General features: G+C 40.9%; 2 protein-coding genes across 5 annotated transcripts; both read right to left on the bottom strand.

The window, feature by feature from the left end:
• Positions 1 to 1,402: 1,402 nt before the first annotated feature.
• LOC111329754 (soma ferritin-like) lies at positions 1,403 to 7,723 on the bottom strand. Of its 3 annotated transcripts, none has more exons than XM_088728856.1 (9): positions 7,577 to 7,723; positions 6,875 to 7,004; positions 5,527 to 5,580; positions 4,530 to 4,563; positions 4,130 to 4,224; positions 3,680 to 3,772; positions 3,092 to 3,145; positions 2,612 to 2,737; positions 1,403 to 1,657 (listed from the first exon to the last, which is right to left on the bottom strand). In XM_088728856.1, the coding sequence occupies exons 2-9, from the start codon at positions 6,986 to 6,988 to the stop codon at positions 1,508 to 1,510; spliced, it is 720 nt and encodes a 239-aa protein (XP_088584982.1). In that variant the 5' UTR covers positions 6,989 to 7,004; positions 7,577 to 7,723; the 3' UTR covers positions 1,403 to 1,507. The 3 variants fall into 3 exon arrangements, with proteins under 3 accessions (XP_088584982.1, XP_022790256.2, XP_022790257.2); XM_022934521.2 differs by having other exon boundaries at positions 4,130 to 4,269; XM_022934522.2 differs by lacking the exon at positions 7,577 to 7,723 and adding an exon at positions 7,410 to 7,566 and having other exon boundaries at positions 4,130 to 4,269.
• A 1,510-nt stretch (positions 7,724 to 9,233) lies between these two features.
• Positions 9,234 to 18,461, bottom strand: LOC111329755 (soma ferritin). Of its 2 annotated transcripts, none has more exons than XM_022934524.2 (8): positions 18,306 to 18,461; positions 13,549 to 13,644; positions 12,357 to 12,396; positions 11,824 to 11,942; positions 11,416 to 11,508; positions 11,016 to 11,069; positions 10,583 to 10,708; positions 9,234 to 10,157 (listed from the first exon to the last, which is right to left on the bottom strand). In XM_022934524.2, exons 1-8 carry the CDS (start codon positions 18,306 to 18,308, stop codon positions 9,990 to 9,992), a joined length of 699 nt encoding a protein of 232 aa, XP_022790259.2. In that variant the 5' UTR covers positions 18,309 to 18,461; the 3' UTR covers positions 9,234 to 9,989. The 2 variants fall into 2 exon arrangements, with proteins under 2 accessions (XP_022790259.2, XP_022790258.2); XM_022934523.2 differs by lacking the exon at positions 18,306 to 18,461 and adding an exon at positions 15,901 to 16,059.
• Between the last annotated feature and the right edge of the window lie 336 nt (positions 18,462 to 18,797).

An 18,797-nucleotide genomic window follows, 5' to 3' on the forward strand; every position in this document is an offset into this window, starting at 1 on the left:
TGTGTCTCTAGAGATTGGTTGCAAACCACCTGAGTGCTTCGACAAATCCGACCAATGGAGAAGGACGATTCGAGAAGCTATTTATGAAGTGATGGACTGCCTTTAATACTCAGGGATAATCAAACGATAAAAACACTAATGTGGCCTTGAATTACTGTAAAATCATAGTCAGTAGACCGCCGAGCTTTCGCCGCTCAACGGCATCATTAGGGACGGAGGGCCGAATAAAAGGGAGAAAAGTGTCACTATACTAGTGAGCTAGTGTCACTGTGGGGGGATCCAATGTGATATGGGAGGCGTTAGAACAATAGGTCCGCGAATTCAATGCATTCTTCTCGGGAGTTAAGTGTAGGTTTGTTTTTCCTTATGTAAAACGCTTCAAATAGGCGGAAGTTTGCCGGGTTGTTTTCCATTGTAACGATTTAACTCCCGAGAAGAATGCATTGAATTCGCGGAGCAGTGACACTAGCTCATTAGTATAGTGACACTTTTCTCCCTTTTATTCGGCCCTCGCGGAACATTTTATCTTATCCGTCCCTGATGATGCCGTTGAGAGGCGAAAGCTCGGACTTCTACAATATTTTACGGTAATTCAAGACCACATTAGTGTTTTTATTGTTTTATCCAAAATGTTACTGAAGGACAACATTCAAAGACTCAGGGATAATGTTTGTGTTTGCGCAAACTCAAAGCGCAAAATATCCCCCGGGGACAATCGGGATCTTTGGTTTTGCGGTTTTGCCTATTCTTAGAGCGGTTTCGTGGTTTTCATGCAAGAAACCTCGGTTTTTCGGTTTTGGTGTTCATTGCAGTTTGCGGATTTTCCGCTTTTTTAGCGTTTGGTGTCCGGTTTTCGTCAAAAATACTAACGTGTCTTCGGATTTGGTACCGGTATCCGATGTGGTTTTCGGTTTTCCTTTTTGGGCGCTGGGTTTGTCTTCGAGCTGAGCGGCAATTATACGCCTCCACTGATCTCGAATAGCCGCGCGAAACCTCTGTATGCTGTAGTTGTTACCACTGTATCGGATTGATTAGGGTTGTAGTAGTTACTGAAGACGTGAAAATGTATCAGTTTAGACGGTTTTACATGCAGTTTTCTGTTTTGGTCGAATTTTGTGTTTTTGTAAACGCGTAACGATAGAAGCGGGAACTACTCGATAAAAAACTCGCTTGAGATGACAAAACCCTGCTGGCATTCTCGTGCGTCTAATTTCACCCTTTCCTCCCCTTCTACTGGTATTTTCGCGCGTCCAATTTCACCCTTTCCTCCCCCCCTACTGGTATTCTCGCGCGTCCGATTTCACCCCTACCCCCTCCTTTCTACACCTCTCCCTGCCCCCCTCTTTCAAACTGGTGGATTCCGCTGAACACTCTGACTGTCATAGAAAGGCAAGCTTCAAAATTATCTGAGAAACCAATTTCCTTTATTAATCATTCATTTTGTTAGTTTCTTATAAAAACAAATGTAAAACCCTCATTTCTACTTCTTCATCTCTGCTCCCCACTGTTATACAATTCCCTCTAAACCCATCTTGTCAAAATAATACTCCCCCAAAGGATCGCGACCAAGTCTTCTGAGAGTGCTGACGTAGTCCGACAGCTGCTTGACTCGGTCTGTTTGCGCACGGAGGAAATTGGCTTCGATAAAATCCGTTGTCTGTGGAATAAAAAGAGACGCTTTCAGAATTTTTTTCTCTAGAAATACTATGATGTACAGAAGAGTGTACTCTTGTATCAAAAGTAAACATATGTCTTACACTAGCTACAGTACCTATTCTTCCACAACAGTGATGATTCTGCTATTCTGCTATTTTCAACTCAACGACTTTAAAGAGATCTGCGGTCTTTCCTTACACTTAGGTAGCACGGAAACCCGTAAAAATCTTGAACAAAAGCTCATCTTTCAAACCGGCAGTCTAAATCCCACAGGGATCAACAAACGCTTTTCATTCCACTAATTTATTCTTGTTTTTCTCGTTGCCATGTTCCCACCAATAACGTAGCTCCATTTTCTGCCTTTAAAAGCACACACAACCCACAATTCCTCTATTCGCTCCGACGAAGGGCTAACGCTCGAAACGTCAGCTTTTGTAATCGTTACGGTGACCAATTTACCATTTCAACTTTGTTGATATATCCAAATTACTTCGTTACCCCCACCGACGCAGCCCCAAACAAACTACCAGCCTTTATTCATTTGGACTTTAAAGAGAGTAACTGATGACAAAAACTACCGACTACAAACTATCTTTCTCGATCGACGATCATCCCATGCTAATCGCAAGTCCAAAGTTTACAACACACACCACGTGACATCACGCAAAACCAAAACTAACCGCGTCTTAAGTTACATGGTTTTTCCCGCGCTTCCTACCGATCTTGCGTTTACTCTGATCTCTTATTGGTTCGTTTGTTGATTTGTCTTGTTGCAATTGTCTTGTTGATTTGTCTTGCATTGAGTTTCGTGACGTCACAAAACAGAAAATGCACTGTAACAAGTACAACCTCGTTCTAAGGGATGCCCCAGAGAGTTAGAAGAGGATAGAACCTGGGAGCGAGTTTTTGGATTTAGCTTACAGTTTTTGAAAAGCACGAAGCAAAGAAATCAGACCTGGAAATCGTTTCTCTCGTCAGCTAAAGCATGCAATCTCCTCAGAGATTGCAAAAGTTCTTTCTGCAAAGTCAGGGCATCTTCCATTGCCTGCAGTCCCCGTCCCCAATGATGATGACATGGAATCTACCAAAGAAATGCTGAATGAGGAAAACTGCTTGTTATCATTATTGTTCTTAATTATGGTTGTGTACGTCCATTATGAGTAATAGTTTACAAGGCCACGTGGTAACTTGTGGGGTGCAGCTCTGGAATGACAGTGCCCGCCCCTTTGTAAGATACATCCTTTTAAGTTTACAACATAAAAAACATTGATAATTCAACGCATTGCCCATAGTTTACGGTATTATTTGTCCTGTCAGTTACGTTGAAGGAATTTTCCAGCGAGCTCTACACTTCGAGTATATCCCCATTTTGACCCCCACTAACGTCAGCCCCACCGGCCACCACCCCTCCCCTCCCCTCCCCCCACCAGCTCACCATTATTGGATTCAGCTTAAGACGGCCCCCTCGTTTCAGCAAGTGCTCCATAAGCTGTTTTTGAGGAAGGAATGTAAAATAAAACATGTTAGCAGCTCCTCGTCATGCAGTGTATATATATCTCGAGGTCAGTAAAAATTAAACGTATCAGTTTCTTAGTAACACATGTATTGCACCTTATTTGAAACTGGCTCACGAGTATGATCACGCTCAAATTTTCTAAGTAATGGAACAGTTTTTTTAAATATATTGTTTTGATTTTGCTTCACTCCTACTCTATGAAATTGGTCGAGAAATCTTGATCTACGTCCTCAACCAATCAAATGCGAGGAATAGAATCAATGATGAATGAGAAACTTGCGTTGTTACGCTTTTAGAGGTCCTTTGCATTTTTCTACTTCCCGCGAACTAATTCGCCATCATTTTCTTTTACTCGTTATAATTGTTTTTGTTTAGGCTGCCTTGGCAGTTCTTAGCGTAAGGAAGAAAGCTTTACCAACTTCTCAGATAATTCTAATCCAGCGAGATCTAGATAAACTCGCTTTCTTGCTCTTTGGAAATCATTAGTTCTAGTAAACAATGTTTTACCTTGTGCGCATGCTTCATACTTTCATCACCAGCTGCTTTGAAGTACTCACGGAGACCAGGGAGATGAACGTCATCGCGATAAAAATGGAACGCCTTCAGTCACGGGAAGAACTTATTAGTGGGCAACTTAGAAGGAGTGGCGGCCCAGAAAAAACTTAACAGTCTTAGGTAGAGAGAAGAACTATACAACTCTTTTGTCTTTAATAAAGTTAAAACTTTGCTCATTAACTACCTGCCACTCACGAAAAGAGCTCAAATTTCCCCCATCCCTCTCCCCCTCAGACCGACTCTCCAAACTGACTGTCAGTGTTCATCAACCACAGCACGGGATTCAATTTGTAACCTGCACGCGTACACGAGTACGAGGTCACACGTGCAATTCCACGTGCAAGATGAGAAAAGCTAGAACGCCTTATCTATCTCTAACTTTAAGCGTGATTCAGTACTTACCACAGAAAGGAAGCTGTAGTGGGAAAATAGCTCCTTGTTGATCTGCTTGTTAATCTCGCCTTCGACAATAACGGCGAGCTGATTCCTCTGAATTCCTACTATGAAACGACTTTCTTTGGCCTGTACTTGCCTCTTGGTCTCTGGGGAAGAGCGAAGAGGCTAAGAAGCGAAGAACGGCTGGGACCTGGTAAGGAGTTGTGAAGAAGGGGAAGTGGAAAGGCGAGACTCTTCTTCGCTCTCCCCAGTCTTGCTTTCTTATCCTCCCTCCCCCCCGCCCCCTTCAATTCTAAAAGTGGTAGTGTGATGACTTAGCTTGATTGGATATAGGAAAGCAAAGGAAAAGTATGAAATCACGGATTCATCCTTAACAAGGAAAATGAATTCCTTTGACCAAACTCACCAAATTGATCATAAACGTCTTCAAATGCCCATGCCTGTGAAGCCAGTAGAGAGAAAATTAAAGTAACCTGATTTTGTATTTCTGAGTCGAAAACTTTATATTAGAATGAGAGCCACCATCTACCGTTAAAGTAGTACTATAATAAGAGTGAATGAATGAATGAATGAATGAAAGAATGAATGAATGAAAGAATGAATGAATGAATGAATGAATGAATGAATGAATGAAAGAATGAATGAAAGAATGAATGAATGAATGAATGAGCTAGGAGTCAAACTGAAGTATTTGGCGCCGAAAGTCTGGAAAATTGGAAGTTCTAAAGGTGTCCGGGAGAGGGCTCCATAAGTTAGCAGTTAAGTAAGAGAAAGAGTGAAGGCCACAAGTTGTAGGTTTAGGTTTTGGAAGGGACAAGATGTAACTACCACGTAAGTTATAGGACGTAGATCTAAACGTAAACATATCATTCAAATATCCTGGATAGTTAGTAAAAAATAATCTCTTGTACAATATGATTAGAACATTCTGTAGGCGTCTGACTTGAAGAGATTTTAAGTTGACCTTATCCAGTAACGTATCATACGAGGATTCATAATCTTGTAAAAGAAACCTTAAAATCCGCTTGTTTGAGGCCTCCACTTTACCAGAATTGCGGGTGCCGTAAAAGGGCCACACAGGGGAGCAGTGATAAAAATGCGGCAGGATGAAGGCCTTATACAGCTTTAATAGAGTCATGTCTTCGGCGATGAGTTTTCGGAATCTTTGCATAACTTTAAATTGATTGTTAATCTTTTTACATATAGTGGATACATGTTTGTCGGATAAATGGATGATCACAACGGAGAGATGAGTAGTAAGAACAAAAAGCTGGGTAAGACTGTAAGTTTTCCCACTGCACACGCCTTGTCCTGTCTAGCCCGTGCGTCACAGCTTTTAGTCCTTCTAATGTATCCTTCTTTTTGCTAAATATTTCACTAAATCGAGAAAATGGCAGTCTAACCTGATCCTGAAAAGGCTCACCATCCTTTGGAATTTGGTTGATGTCGTCACTTTGCTAAAAAAAAAAAAGAAAAAAAAAAGAAAAAAAAAAGGTGGTTCAGATTGCATGCATATGGCTACTACTGTCGCAACCCACATGTTAGGGACCTTAAGCAGTCAGGACGGCAACGCCAAGGAAGACTCCGATTAAAAAATGAATTTCTACTCTTAGTTAGAATTTCAAACATTGCTGCAGGAGCTTACTGTCTCATATGGCGCCACAGCTCAACTTCAGCATGACGTATAAAAGTGGCGTTGAGTTCCAAATGGAAATTAAAATAATTTGCCGTCGCGGTTTCGGTTCGCAGACGACGCAAATTTTGGCGATTTCAAGTTGTTGTTTTGCATAGGACGGCTAAGAAATGTACAAAGTTTCAAAACGCACGTGCTGAGCTATTGTTCTGCCAATTAGATCTATTGTTTTTCCACGTCCTCGTTGCCGTCGCCGTCGTGGTTGCTTAAGGTCCCTATTTATGGTAGTATTACGATAGTAATAGTAAGAGAAAAACCATTCAAGAAAATGTGACTTATTGATACTCAAGCAGTAATTAGATGGAAACAAATAAAGGCATATTGACAAAATTGACAAAAATAAATTCATGACAACGATAGTAATAGTAATGATAATCAGACAGAGCTGAATAACGTATGCGCACGTGTCAGGTTTTGGCGCGGAAACACAGATTTTGAGTCGTTCGTCACGGTATGGTTGATTTTCTATTATGTTGGTTCGAAGAGTTGTTTTCCTTGAAAGTTTTCTTTTGCAGAACAACTTCCAAAACTTTGTATACCTCTAAAAATTTCGAAAATTAATTTTATCCTTAAAAACTCTGGAAATAGAAAAATGCCTTCGACGACAACAAAATGCCTCGGTTTTAAATGCCAGCTCCTCGTTGTTTTCGCAAATTTCGATAGATTTTAAACCTCGCACGCCTGAGCCCGCGTTGTTGACCGCATACCTTTGACGTTCTTCAGCTCTGTCATGATAATAAATAAAGAGGCTAGATCAAGAACCTCAATTTCTTTCTATCAGTGTATCTTCTAGGCTCCAACACTGATTAAACTAGGCTCCTTCTAATTTTAATTTTGCTGGCTGTAAAAATTAAAACAAGTAATTTTCTCATTTTATTACAATTCTATTTTGGTGAGACTTCTCTTTTACACGACAGCGCATTCAGCATTGAAAGCCACTAGTGTCTAAAATCCAAAATCGGCCACTAGTGTTTAAAATCGCAAATCGGCCACTAGTGTCCATGATAGGAAATTTTCTTTGCGCTTTTCTGCACTGCGTGAAATCATAGGGAGTTTACCTGATAAATGGAGGTAAAATGTTGTCCACAATCTCTCGCAGGATCTCCGGTGAGTACGTTAAATGCGCAAGAATACAAAATTGCGGTGAAAAATGTAGAAAGCTGTAACAACATGGCAATATATGCTATCCTATCACAAGATAAAAGACAAACTGTACTGACAAGTTGTTGACTTGTGAGTAATATCAACATGGATGTATTATCAACCTTGTGAAGTACAACTTATGACGAGAAAGGCACTCGCCGATAAACGTTTTCCATAGACGATCGTACCCCTTTGGACAAATTCGTTAGTGTTTAAAATATCCTTATTTTGAAACCCAAAATTCAGTTTCCCAAAAGAGCGATATTAAAATTTTCTTTTTTTCATTCGTATTTTTTCGGTGGATCAAAAATAAATTTGGCAACTAGTTTTGTGCCAATGTTAAATAATTGTGAATTTTATCTTGTGGCGTCCAGAAACGTCTGGGAATAGAGTGACGGTGAGACGTGAGACTCAACAATTCTATAATTATTACATATCTGAATGATTCACCTCGAAATAAAATCAGTTTAACGTCACCAAAAGTGAAGAGTGACTAGAGACTGGGCATACCAGCCCTTGACGAATTTCTTTTGCGAGAATTCCCCTCGGATGGAGATAGGTAAACATTTGACCCCTATGATGACCAAAAAAGTCACATTTTAGGACGCAACACTTACCTTTAATTTTGGGAAAGTATATATCAGTTGTCGTTCTTGCCAATTATACGTGACGATGGCAAAGAACAGAGCTAAATCGAAATTCGCGTGTTTTTACCGGTGTTTTTCCGGTTGACCTTTAACACGGTAATCCGCTTGCAACAAACATCTCCACACAAGGCTTATATATTTCAACGTGCGGGGTGGTCATTTGGCAATGACGTGGTTAGATATGACGAGTAGCTTGCAATCGCAATGTCGAGTGTTTTGAAAATTTTTTTTGTTTTCGTACTTTGTTTTCTCTACAAAACTAATAATAAAGTAAATTTTACTTGATAAGGGTCAAGATGGCTCTGAAAGTTCATAGTTTTTATTTCTTTTATGTTTACCACAAACAGCAAGACCGTACTTTCGAAACAGTCGCTCCGAAGCGCCACATGTGAAAGCCTGCTCACAAGGACCCACGTCACTGCTTTGTTCTGGCGAGTAACAACTTTTTTAAGCTTCTAGATATCGAGATCCATTTCGATGCGTGTCATGTTTATTTATGCGATTTTTTTTAAGTTTTTTTTTATCTTTGTTTTACTACACATGTATACAAATATATATTTATATTTGCGGTATCATTTTTGTAATAATAATTTACTTAATGTACATAATTCTTAATGTAGGTTGGAATTTTTTTATTGACTAGTTTGCTGTGGGCTTCCTGGAAAGCAGCTTGTAGCTAGCTAAGTGTGGTGCCACATTAAATAAACAATAACTACTACTACTACTACCGCTGTTACTATGCGATGAGTAGGAGATGCAAGAAAGTGAGCTCCTTTTAAAATCCGTTTTATTTGTACATGTTCAAGTCTCAGTTGGAGGGAATATTTTGCTAAATGGCTATTGTCAACTGTGGCCAATGTTTAGCAAATCAGCAAGCCATTTAGCAAAATATTCCCTACACGTGTGGGTTGGTATTTATTTCTGACTGATCATTCATTTCGTGGGGCTACCCGTTGCTAGTGTCCAGGCCGACCACGTCGTAACTAACTTTTCACTGCACAGGGAGTGATGATGAGGCGAGGGAACGGGGGAAGGAGCGGGCTAAGAAAGGACAGCGTTAAGTACTCTGCCAGGTGCTAGGCGTAAAGAAGAAAACATTGCTTCATTCTGTTCTTAACTTTATCAAGGAAATCATTTTGAAACGTTCTCACCTCGCGGGAAACAAAGAAAGTACAGGAAAACGTCGCCGTGCGCAATTTACTGAGTGGTTTTCCTATTTAGAATAATCATACAAATAATAGTCTGCTGCAGTATAAAATCATCAGAGAAATAATAATACCACAATACTGCGAGGAAAGATCACTTTTGATACCTAACAACAGTGTGCATGTCCTCGATACGGTTCGCTTTACATTTCCTAAGATACTGACAAGGAGAATTTGTTGAACAATCTTTGGTTGAACAATCCTTCGTTGGTGATCATTTACCCCCGTGACTTTTAAGTGTGATTCAAGGGTAATGTTGTAACGATAACCTAGCAACTTCGTTCCCAGGGTCTCTCATCTCCTCGCAACCTGGAGTTAGGGAAGAGAGACCCTGGGAACGAGGTTGAGAAACTAAGGTGCTGCTCACTCTTGGCATAGAGTCAAAGAGTTAAAGATGGAGGATTAACAAATGAAAGACTAAATTTTGAAACATTTGTCACTAACCGTTTATTAATTCAGTTGCAAAACATCGACAAATAAAAAAAACTATATTAAACTTATGGTATCAAAAGATCATATCCCAAAATCTCTTCAATTTTGTAGAATACATTCACTGTTCAACTCTCACAAAATAGACAATTCCCCAACTTAAATCCCAGTGGCGGATCCAAACCTTAAGCTAAGTGGAGAGGGGGGGGGAGGGGATGGAGGGAGGTGTTTTTGTTTGTGTGTGTTCAGCTACCGGCTTTTCTTCTCTCTACGCTCATTTTCAAACTCAAAATAAGGGGGGGAACCCAGGCCCCCCGCGCCACTCCCCTATACCCGCCACTGAATTCAACAACCACAGCCGAGTTCTCTTGTCCCGGCGTAACAAGCTCTCAGTAATTGCTCTGCAGGACGCTCCTTTCTCCAGGAGGCGTCCTCTATGGGCAAGCTAGTGATGGCTCGGCAGGACGCTCCTTTCTCCAGGAGGCGTCCCCTATATGAGCAAGCTTGGATTCAACAAACTGCTAGACACACCAAGTTGTTATTTGACACTGAGCATACCTAGGATACCAACACTTCCCATGAAACGCTTCTTTAAAATCACTAACTTCACTACGGTCGGTAATCTAAATACCTCTACCAACCGAATCCAAAAAATTGCACCAGATATTGATTACAAATTATTAAAAAAAAAAAAAAAATCAAAAACGAAGTCAATCCGAGTCCACAAAAGGTGATATATTGAAAAAAAATTAGGACTTAACGTCCCCTCCACCAAGGGTGATCTTGTCAAACTGATATTCGCCAAGAGCATAGTTTCCTGCATTTGCCATACGTTTAAGGGTGTTAACGTAGTTGGAGAGCTGCTTGATACTGTCCACTTGTTCACCAAGGTAATTGGACTCTAAGAAGTCTTGTAACTGTTAAAAAAATAAAATAAGGAGGTTATTAAAAGGGTGGGGGGGGAGGAGAATTGGGGAGGGAGGAAGAAAGATTCAATCACATGAGCTCCTTATAAAGCCCAGGTGCAAGCAACACATAAGTGCACTTTTTAATTCAGTATCGAATATAATCCGAGATTGCACTGGTTTTGCTTTACTTCGCTCTGTGATTGGTCCAGAAAACTCGCGCCACTCGCTCATCCAATCAGACGGAAAACTAAATCCCATCATGACTTGCTCGGCCGCATTTTCCCGCCCTTTTGAAAGTTTTTTTTGTTTTAATCTTGAGTTCTCATTGGTTCTTTAAGGTATTTTTCTTCCTCTGATTGGCCGTTGTGATTATCTTGGTTTTGGTTTCACGACTCTCAATCGAAAATTGCTCTAATTTAATGAACACTGCTTACCTGTGGATCCTCGCTCAATGATGCTGTCTTGTGCAGATCAAGCAATGCCTGGTACACGTCTTTTTCCAAGGCCAAGGCATCTTGCATGGCTTCCAGTCCGTTTCCCCATTGATCGTTGCAAGGTTTCTGCCAAGGAAACGCGCGGAACAGAAAATCATTTAATTTAACTGTCATGCGTATGATTGCGACTACGTATTAATCAACAGCGGCCATGACGGCTCACTGCGCATGCTCTACTTCGTTCCGAGAGCAGTTTCTAGTTGACCGCTTCATTCATCAATCTCACGGAAATTTCAGCGACTTCGAGATGGAAGTATAAAGTATTTAGATCAATGTCCGCCAACAGCCGACAGATGAATAGTTGGAGTTAATGCTGGGTTAGGGGAGGGGTGGGTGAGCATTTGCTGTCATTAATCCAACTCTTAAAACTTACCATAATTCCGTGAAGCCTGACGCGGCCCCCGCGTTTGTTTTGGTATTCCATCAACTGAAAGCAAAGCGAGAAACAATTGAGCAACGACTATTACTAGAAAACTAGGCGTCAAAAACTTTATTTCGCTTTTACCACACTCAGTATTCCTGAGTGAGTTCTAACTGAAGGTTGACCCTCAAAACCCTAAACGCGACCAACACTTAATTTTTCCTCACAACAACACAACTGAACCGTTCATTAATACCATGAAAACATAGGAACTGATCACCAACTAAAGAAGCTCTTGATTTTTAGCCAAATTCAAGTTCTCCTTGTTAGTGCCTTAGAAAGTAGAGAATAGTATGGAGAAAAAGCATACTGACTTCAAGGTGTAAATGATTTAGAGTCAAAACAGGAATACCTTCGTAGCATGTTCGCGTTCTTCTTCTGAAGCCTCCTTGAAGAATTTGTGGAACCCAGGCAGATTGATATCATCACGGTCAAAGTGCGTGGCCTAGTTACAAAATAAGATGCAAAAAAAAAAAAAAAAAGGTTCCAACAGAGCTCGACACTAACTTTTCAACTTACTAGCCAAGTGGCTAGTGACATCTTAGATGTTTTTAGATGTTAGGACAATTTCAGTCTGTTTACTAGCCAAACTGGCTAGTGGAAACTGAAAACCTCTAGCCAAAACTGAATTTCTACTAGTCTGTGGCTAGTGGGCTACCGTTAGTGTCAAGCCCTGTCCAATTTCCATGCCAAATAATTTTATGTTAATAAAGAAATCGTAAAGCAAGCTACATGTACGAGGTCTGTCCTAAAAACTCACCATTGATAAATAGGTGTAACTGGCAAAAAGCTCTCTGTTGATTTGTTTGTTTATTTCTTCTTCGGTGGTTGAAGCAAAGGGAGACACGCGCGGCAAAGGAGGATGAGTGACTGTTGTTCCTATCGAGGAAGAAAGTAAACACATTTAATACCAAGTCCATTTGACGACGTTGCGTGATCATAACGAAGACCACGTCACAGCTGGTTCCTTTTCAGATCAATTTTGCCGGTGTAATGTCAAGTTTTAAGCACTATCAAAGAGCTAGGTTACAAGCAATGGTATTTCCATTCCTTGTCTGAGAAAAATAATAAGATTTCCGTCGACTTAACGTGAAAATTCTCATGTTGTGTGTAGCCAACAGGAAAGGCGGAAAGCGCGAGGCGAACAAAAGGAGAGCGCTAGGTGAAACACGCGTGAAAGGAGAATACGCGCAAGGGGCGAAAAAACGCGCGAGGAGAGAAACTCTCGGCGACCACACTAGATTCCTGAACACAAATTAACGGATTTACAAGAAAAGCAAAAATCCAACTCACCTTTGAAGTCTTTGTAATTTACGTAACCCCAGGTACCTTTCTATTAAAGGAGGAGAAGTAAATATCGTTTAGACATACTAGCTTTTTCACTGGACACTTCATATTCTTCAAAACATGCTTTTAGGCTCGACAAGCAACGCGAGAAAACACGTTGTGTGACAAGGCCAAACAAAGAAGTGGATTCTCAACTTTCAGGCTTTCTTGAGAATATAACGCAACACTTGGAGCTTTGTTATGACTTAAGAGGAAAACAGAAGGCTGGATAAGGACCGAACAAAAGAACAAAAGTAGTAAAATAGCAAATCTGCCTATGCAGTAAATGGTTTGAACCCGGGGGTAACATGTGAAGGTGTAGTCTGATCGTCCGGGTGAGTGTAGTCCTGAGAAGGACTGTTGTCGGTGGTAGTGACTGACGTTTCGACAACCTGTGCGGAAGTCATCATCAGAGTCAAGTGAATGATTGTTGTCAGTAGAATGTTCTTATTCCAGTTCGTGTGAAATGATCGGTTGGTTTTGCCGTGATGTTATTGGCTGTAAGACTCAAGTGACGTAAGTCGGTCGTGATTGGTCTGTTTCGATCTATCGGTAAAGTTAGGTCGTTCTTTTTCGGTCGTTTGTGATGTTTATGTCGTGAATGAGTCGTTTGTATGGAGCGGGTAGTTGTTGACATCTGTTTAGGGGAGTCTGTTCTAAGTTAGTAAACCAGCTTTCCAGAGTCAGTCGTTGAAAATAGTCAGTGCTGTAGGTTAGGCATTGCGCAAAGTCCCAGTCAATGTTGTGGATGGTAAGTCGATGGTGTTCAGCAATGTGATTGCTGACATCACCTTTCCTCGTCGCTCGTCTGTGTTCAGTCAGTCTTGTTGTGAGGTTTCTGCCAGTCTCACCGAGGTAGGAGGCTTGGCAGTCGGAACAATTGATCTTATAAATCGTTCCCTGTCTGTTCCTCGGTTCGTCTTTGTCTTTAACGTTGGTTAGTAACTGACGTAGTGTGGTGATGGGTTTGTGGGCGACGCGGATATTGAAGGGTAGTAAGATGCGCGAGATCAACAACAACAATCATTCACTGGACTCTGATGATGACTTCCGCACAGGTTGTCGAAACGTCAGTCACTACCACCGACAATAGTCCTTCTCAGGACTACACTCACCCGGACGATCAGACTACACCTTCAAATCTGCCTATAGCACTTACCGCGGTGTGTTGCTGAAGTAGAGTTCGGCATTCAGCATTTATTCCACAAGTCACATCAAATCCAAACAGGAAAGAGATCAACAATGTGTAGGAAATCTGCGTAGAGAAGACAATTGTGATTTATTGAAGGTAAAACAAAATATATTTGGCGGTTTGCTACGCCTTTTACGCATAGTAGCCTAATTCAATCCGTGCTAAATACCGAGTATGTGGGGGGGGGGGGGGTGGGAAAGGGGAGTGAACTTGGTTCAATTTTTGCTGGGTGTCTGCCCCTGGCCTCACAAAACTCATAACTCATTGAAGTCTATTCTGTGGTCAATTATAGACCCCATGCCAAGTTTTTAATCGGAGAATCTTCCTAATTTTAAATCCCTTCTTACCAGAACCTTTATTACCCCCCAAAAGACCGAAAATGTGCGACCTTATTCTAAAAACGCTATTGAAAATTCAACCCCCGTGAGAGTCAATCCAGTCGTGACAATGCGATCCCATCCAGCGGCATACTATTGCAAGGTACCCCCCCTCCCCCCTTTCTAGGGCTGAATGGTAAAATCCGCCACAGTAGCAGCAGAGCGATCCGACCCAGATCTCCGGTTTATTATTATTATTATTATTATTATTATTAGTATTCCTCCGCTACTGTCGTGCCGTCCTATATCGCTCTTCGTGTTGTTCACTCAACATCCGCAACAGACTGCGCGTGGAAGGTTACCAAAAGTTGGACTCTAGGTAACTCCCGCCTTGCACTAGTTTCCTTTAAAGTTTGAGATACAGAATCCATCGCATCGCTCTTCCACAATTCTACTCAGATTTGAAAATTTGAGAGGTTTGGAGGCGAAGGTGAAGTGAGGTGAACTTCAACCTCGTGTATGACAAAAATATGAAACCACGCAATATTTCCTGCTGGGCAAGATCAAGCGGTGATTGATACCACATTCCTTTGATTTTTCTTTTCTATATACTCAGTGAAGCAATAAATTTCTCTTAACGAATGGCGCTGTTGCATAATAATATTCCTGTGATCTAACCCAGATGAATAAATTATAAATGGTCTTAAGAGTATCTTGTTACGTAATGTAGCCATCAATCCGTTCTACGTAGTTTTGTGGTTCACGCTGAGAAACAAAAATAAATGTAGAAATCGAAAGTTTAAGACCTTGGTCTCGAGGGTTGAAGATTTTCGCATCGATGTCACAAAACTCAAGTTCACAACCCTCTCAAACCTGATTTTTTTTCCCTCAATACTCCAAATACCGAACGGTTATGGGCTAGGGTGTCTAATGTACAGTTGCGTATGGACCCCGGAAAACCCTCAGCTTGGAGCAATACATCCTTTAATTAATGGCAAGACCACCTCAAAGGATGTGTAGCTTAAGACTGCTTTCAGCCTTGCATCTAAAGAACCTTTAATTCTAGGACAAAAAATCTCGCTGCAATAACTGATGGCTTTTGTCTAAGTGAGAAACTGCAGCGTCATTCGAACACTGGAAATCGTGTCGTTCGACCTTGGCCGACAAACAGAGATTTGCGGTATTGTACAGTACTGTTTTTATAATCCGGCGAAAACATCACGGACATGCACTCGAACTTTGTACGCACAACGTACTTGAATTATGTTTTAACAGCGAGAGACATCAAGGCAGGACATCGTCCAACAATAGAAAGCTACAGGAAAATCTTAACAGATTGAATTTCTATGAAGAAAGATGTCGGATTCCGCAGATGTCAAAGTTAGGACAAACTCACGTAGTTTAGATAAAATGGTGGTGCGGAAAGAGCTGGATCAGGAATTCTAGCAGAGAAGTGACATTGTGTCTGTATGACACAAACACTACAAAATTTGCATACATCTTCAATTTATGGTCACCCGTTCGGCGTTGAAAACTTCATCAGCGATGCCGGTTATTTTTTAGTGCCTTGAGTCTCATGGCGGACTGTGGAGTACATCAGAGATATTGCAAAAACTAGCAAGTTTGCTTACTAAAAGAAAAAGCGCAATATGGAATGATGTATACCTGTGCAAAAATTTAAAGTATTAAAAAGAAAAATGTAGTAGCTTGAGGCTTCTGCAGAAATCTATGACGCTTGCATCCGTTAGGATTGCTTAAGGCTACGAGGGAGTTATTACTACATCGTTTTAATTCCGAAAAAATTTCCCCAAGAAACTGTTACCGACGACAGGATGTGCAAACAGCAAGAAATTAAGACAGATTTTTAAGTGAAGGGATGAATTCCCTTGCGTAATGATAGAAACATCGAGAGTTATGAAGAGATCGCGTCTTTCAAATCGAAGCTTTAATGCTGTCAGATAAACTTAACTCTGTTAAATTACGGCTTTCTCAGCTCACTCACCATATTTGAAGTTGCTTGGCCTAGAAATCACTGTATCTGAGCCCAAAATAAGCACTTTACCCTCTTAAATTCTTCGACTGCCCTCGCGTGCGCTAACGTTGACTTTAGGGAATATTATAAGCCTCGAGGTCTTAGTTACATGATACGTTAATTATGCGTGGCATAAAAACACCAGCCAATCCCAATATAGAGACGGGAAGAGATTAAATCTCCCAGGGGACACTGACAAGCTGGCTACCCGCCATTTTAAAATATGGATCGGACTGGACTAGGATTGACCTGATATGAACTTATGTCCAGCGGGAAACATCAGTACATGGAAACACCGCAAGGAATAAATTGAAGAAACGTCTCACACCAGCCATCGCGAAATATAAGCCATCAGGTAGTCTAGAAACATGGACCTTGTTTCGTGACAAGATAGCGGATATAAATTTCCCATGAAAAAACGAAAATATATACCTTCTGATTACGTAACGCAACCTAATAATTTGGTCGAAAAATATTACTCAGGGAAGAATGGCTTCAAGTTAGCACGAAAATGCGATTGGATGTTTTTCTGTGCACCGATATCATCTGTTTGCGAGGCGGAGAGTTTTCCTCAAGTTTCCCTTTCGGAAATTGCTTATTTCGAGGAAGAGATAATCTCCACGGACAAATTAACGTGCACGAGTATCCTGAAGCCAAATGCAGGTTATCACGTTTATCATTAATTTAAATATGTTGGAGTCAACTCATTTCATTGGCCGAGAATTTGACCCAGTTCGGTGGCGTTCTCTCTTTCGACTGCATGAACAATTGCACACACAAAAAATGTCCTCTATCACCACGGGGAATATCCAGTGATATTTCCTATTCACGCAGGGGTATACTGAGTCGTGTGACTTGTCAAAAGCAGTTTCGCGCGTGCAAAAAATATTTGAAAGATGAACTGGTGGCTAGTGGGTATAACATTTATAATCCTCTGAACTGTTCAGTCTGAACTCATATTCTATTCGGAAAAAATTTAACTTTCTCTTGTTGTTCTGTTTAAAAGAATAACTAGGTATCAACGAACGCTTTTCATTCCACTAATCTATTCGTGTTTTTCTCGTTGCTATGTTCCCACCAATCACGTAACTCCATTTTCTGCCTTTAAAAGCACACACAACCCACAATTCCTCTATTCGCTCCGACGAAGAGCTAACGCTCGAAACGTCAGCTTTTATAACCGTAACGGTGGCCAGTTTACCATTTCAACTTTGTTGATACATTCAAATTATTACTATGTAGTTAGACTTACCTAAATAGATCAGACACGTATAGATTAAATAACATGAACGACCGAAATTATTTGCGCTTCATTGCATAGCATACAGGCAGCCCAAGCTCACTACTAGAAAAGCGGACGTGACTCTTACCGTGTTGCGCAACGTTTTATAGTTATAAAGGTTTGTATGGGGTGTTATCGGTTTGTCTTGAAAGTGAAAAAAAAATGTTTTGTTTTGAAATAAAATGGGCTTACCTTATTGCCTTGTTGTTTTCTTTTTTGATTCCTAGCGTCTCAGGCCATTTTGAAGCGTTTTCGGCGAGTTAGCGCTATGTTGGTGTTCAACTGCTAAAAGTTGAACACCAACATAGCAGTTGAACACCAACATAGCAGTTGAACACCAACATAGCGCTAACTCGCCGAAAACACTTCAAAATGGCCTAAGACGCTAGGAATCAACAAAGAAAACAACAAGGCAATAAGGTAAGTCCATTTTCGCTCAAAACAAGACATTTGTTCCTTCTTTTAAGGCAAACCGATAACATCCCATACAAACCTTTATAAATATAAAACGTTGCGCAACACGGTAAGAGTTACGTCCGCTTTTCCAGTAGTGAGCTTGGGCTGCCTGTGCATAGCACTGCATAGTATAGAAAAGAACGACATGATATGGAACACCACACACAGGCCATAGTTATCAATTGTTCAATCAAATCTCTGCCCCCCCAGTTCGGTTTTATGTTGAAGACTTGAAATCATTAGTTGATAAAACGAGGGGAAACATGCGACCTACGAAATTAATATTGTACTTGGCAATCAGTATTACGTATCTATAAATCCATAATCTCCATGCATACAAGGGTGAAATGTAACTCTGTTCAGTGCTATTGTTGTCTGAGTATATGCACTTTTTAAATCACGGATACTGCAGTGGGCATTGCGGCGCAGGGTTGTCGCCCACTTTTGTGTTGTGGTGCAATGTTTTTCGATATTTTTTCGCGCTATTGCGGCTTTGCCCTCCCAAAATTCCCCTTCACATTTGAACGTGATGCTTGTTTGACCTCTTCCATGCAACCCCAGCTTAGCGGCGCACGATTTACCGCCGACAAAAAGAGCACTCGATCCAAAGGAATAAAGAAGTTTAGTACAGACTGACCATAATTCTCAGCAATGTCCAGAGAATCTCTTAGATTTGGAGCTTATAAAAGGCTGGCCGTGTTTGCTTTCAAGTGTCGGTAACTGCAGCGTCAGCGTCTCCTTAGCTTCTGCAACGGAAAACGCGGATTTGGTTTCGCTCTTTCTAACCAATTGCTTGGGATTTCCGGTTTGTAAGGAATATCAGAAGCGGATGACGTAAAACAGTTTGTTTTGAAAATAACGTAATTCACTTAGTAAAATGATATGGGTAAAATCTATATATACGATAATGTGGCGCCGGAGGCTAACTCGACCTTTTAGGAATGCTTTCATTTTTTCTCATTTTGAAGATTATTGTAAAATTGGCTTATCTGAAAAATTTGAAGATTGGAGAACCGCTTCCCGTTTCCGAAATACACGTGATAGAAGTTTCGTTGCGAAGGAAGAATTTCGCGGAAAAATAGAGATACGAACGTGGTGTAATGGTGTTTGCGGTCGCGCGGCGTTTCCT

This window comes from Stylophora pistillata, chromosome 7, assembly GCF_964205215.1.
Source record: "Stylophora pistillata chromosome 7, jaStyPist1.2, whole genome shotgun sequence".
Classification (NCBI taxonomy): Eukaryota; Metazoa; Cnidaria; class Anthozoa; order Scleractinia; family Pocilloporidae; genus Stylophora; species Stylophora pistillata.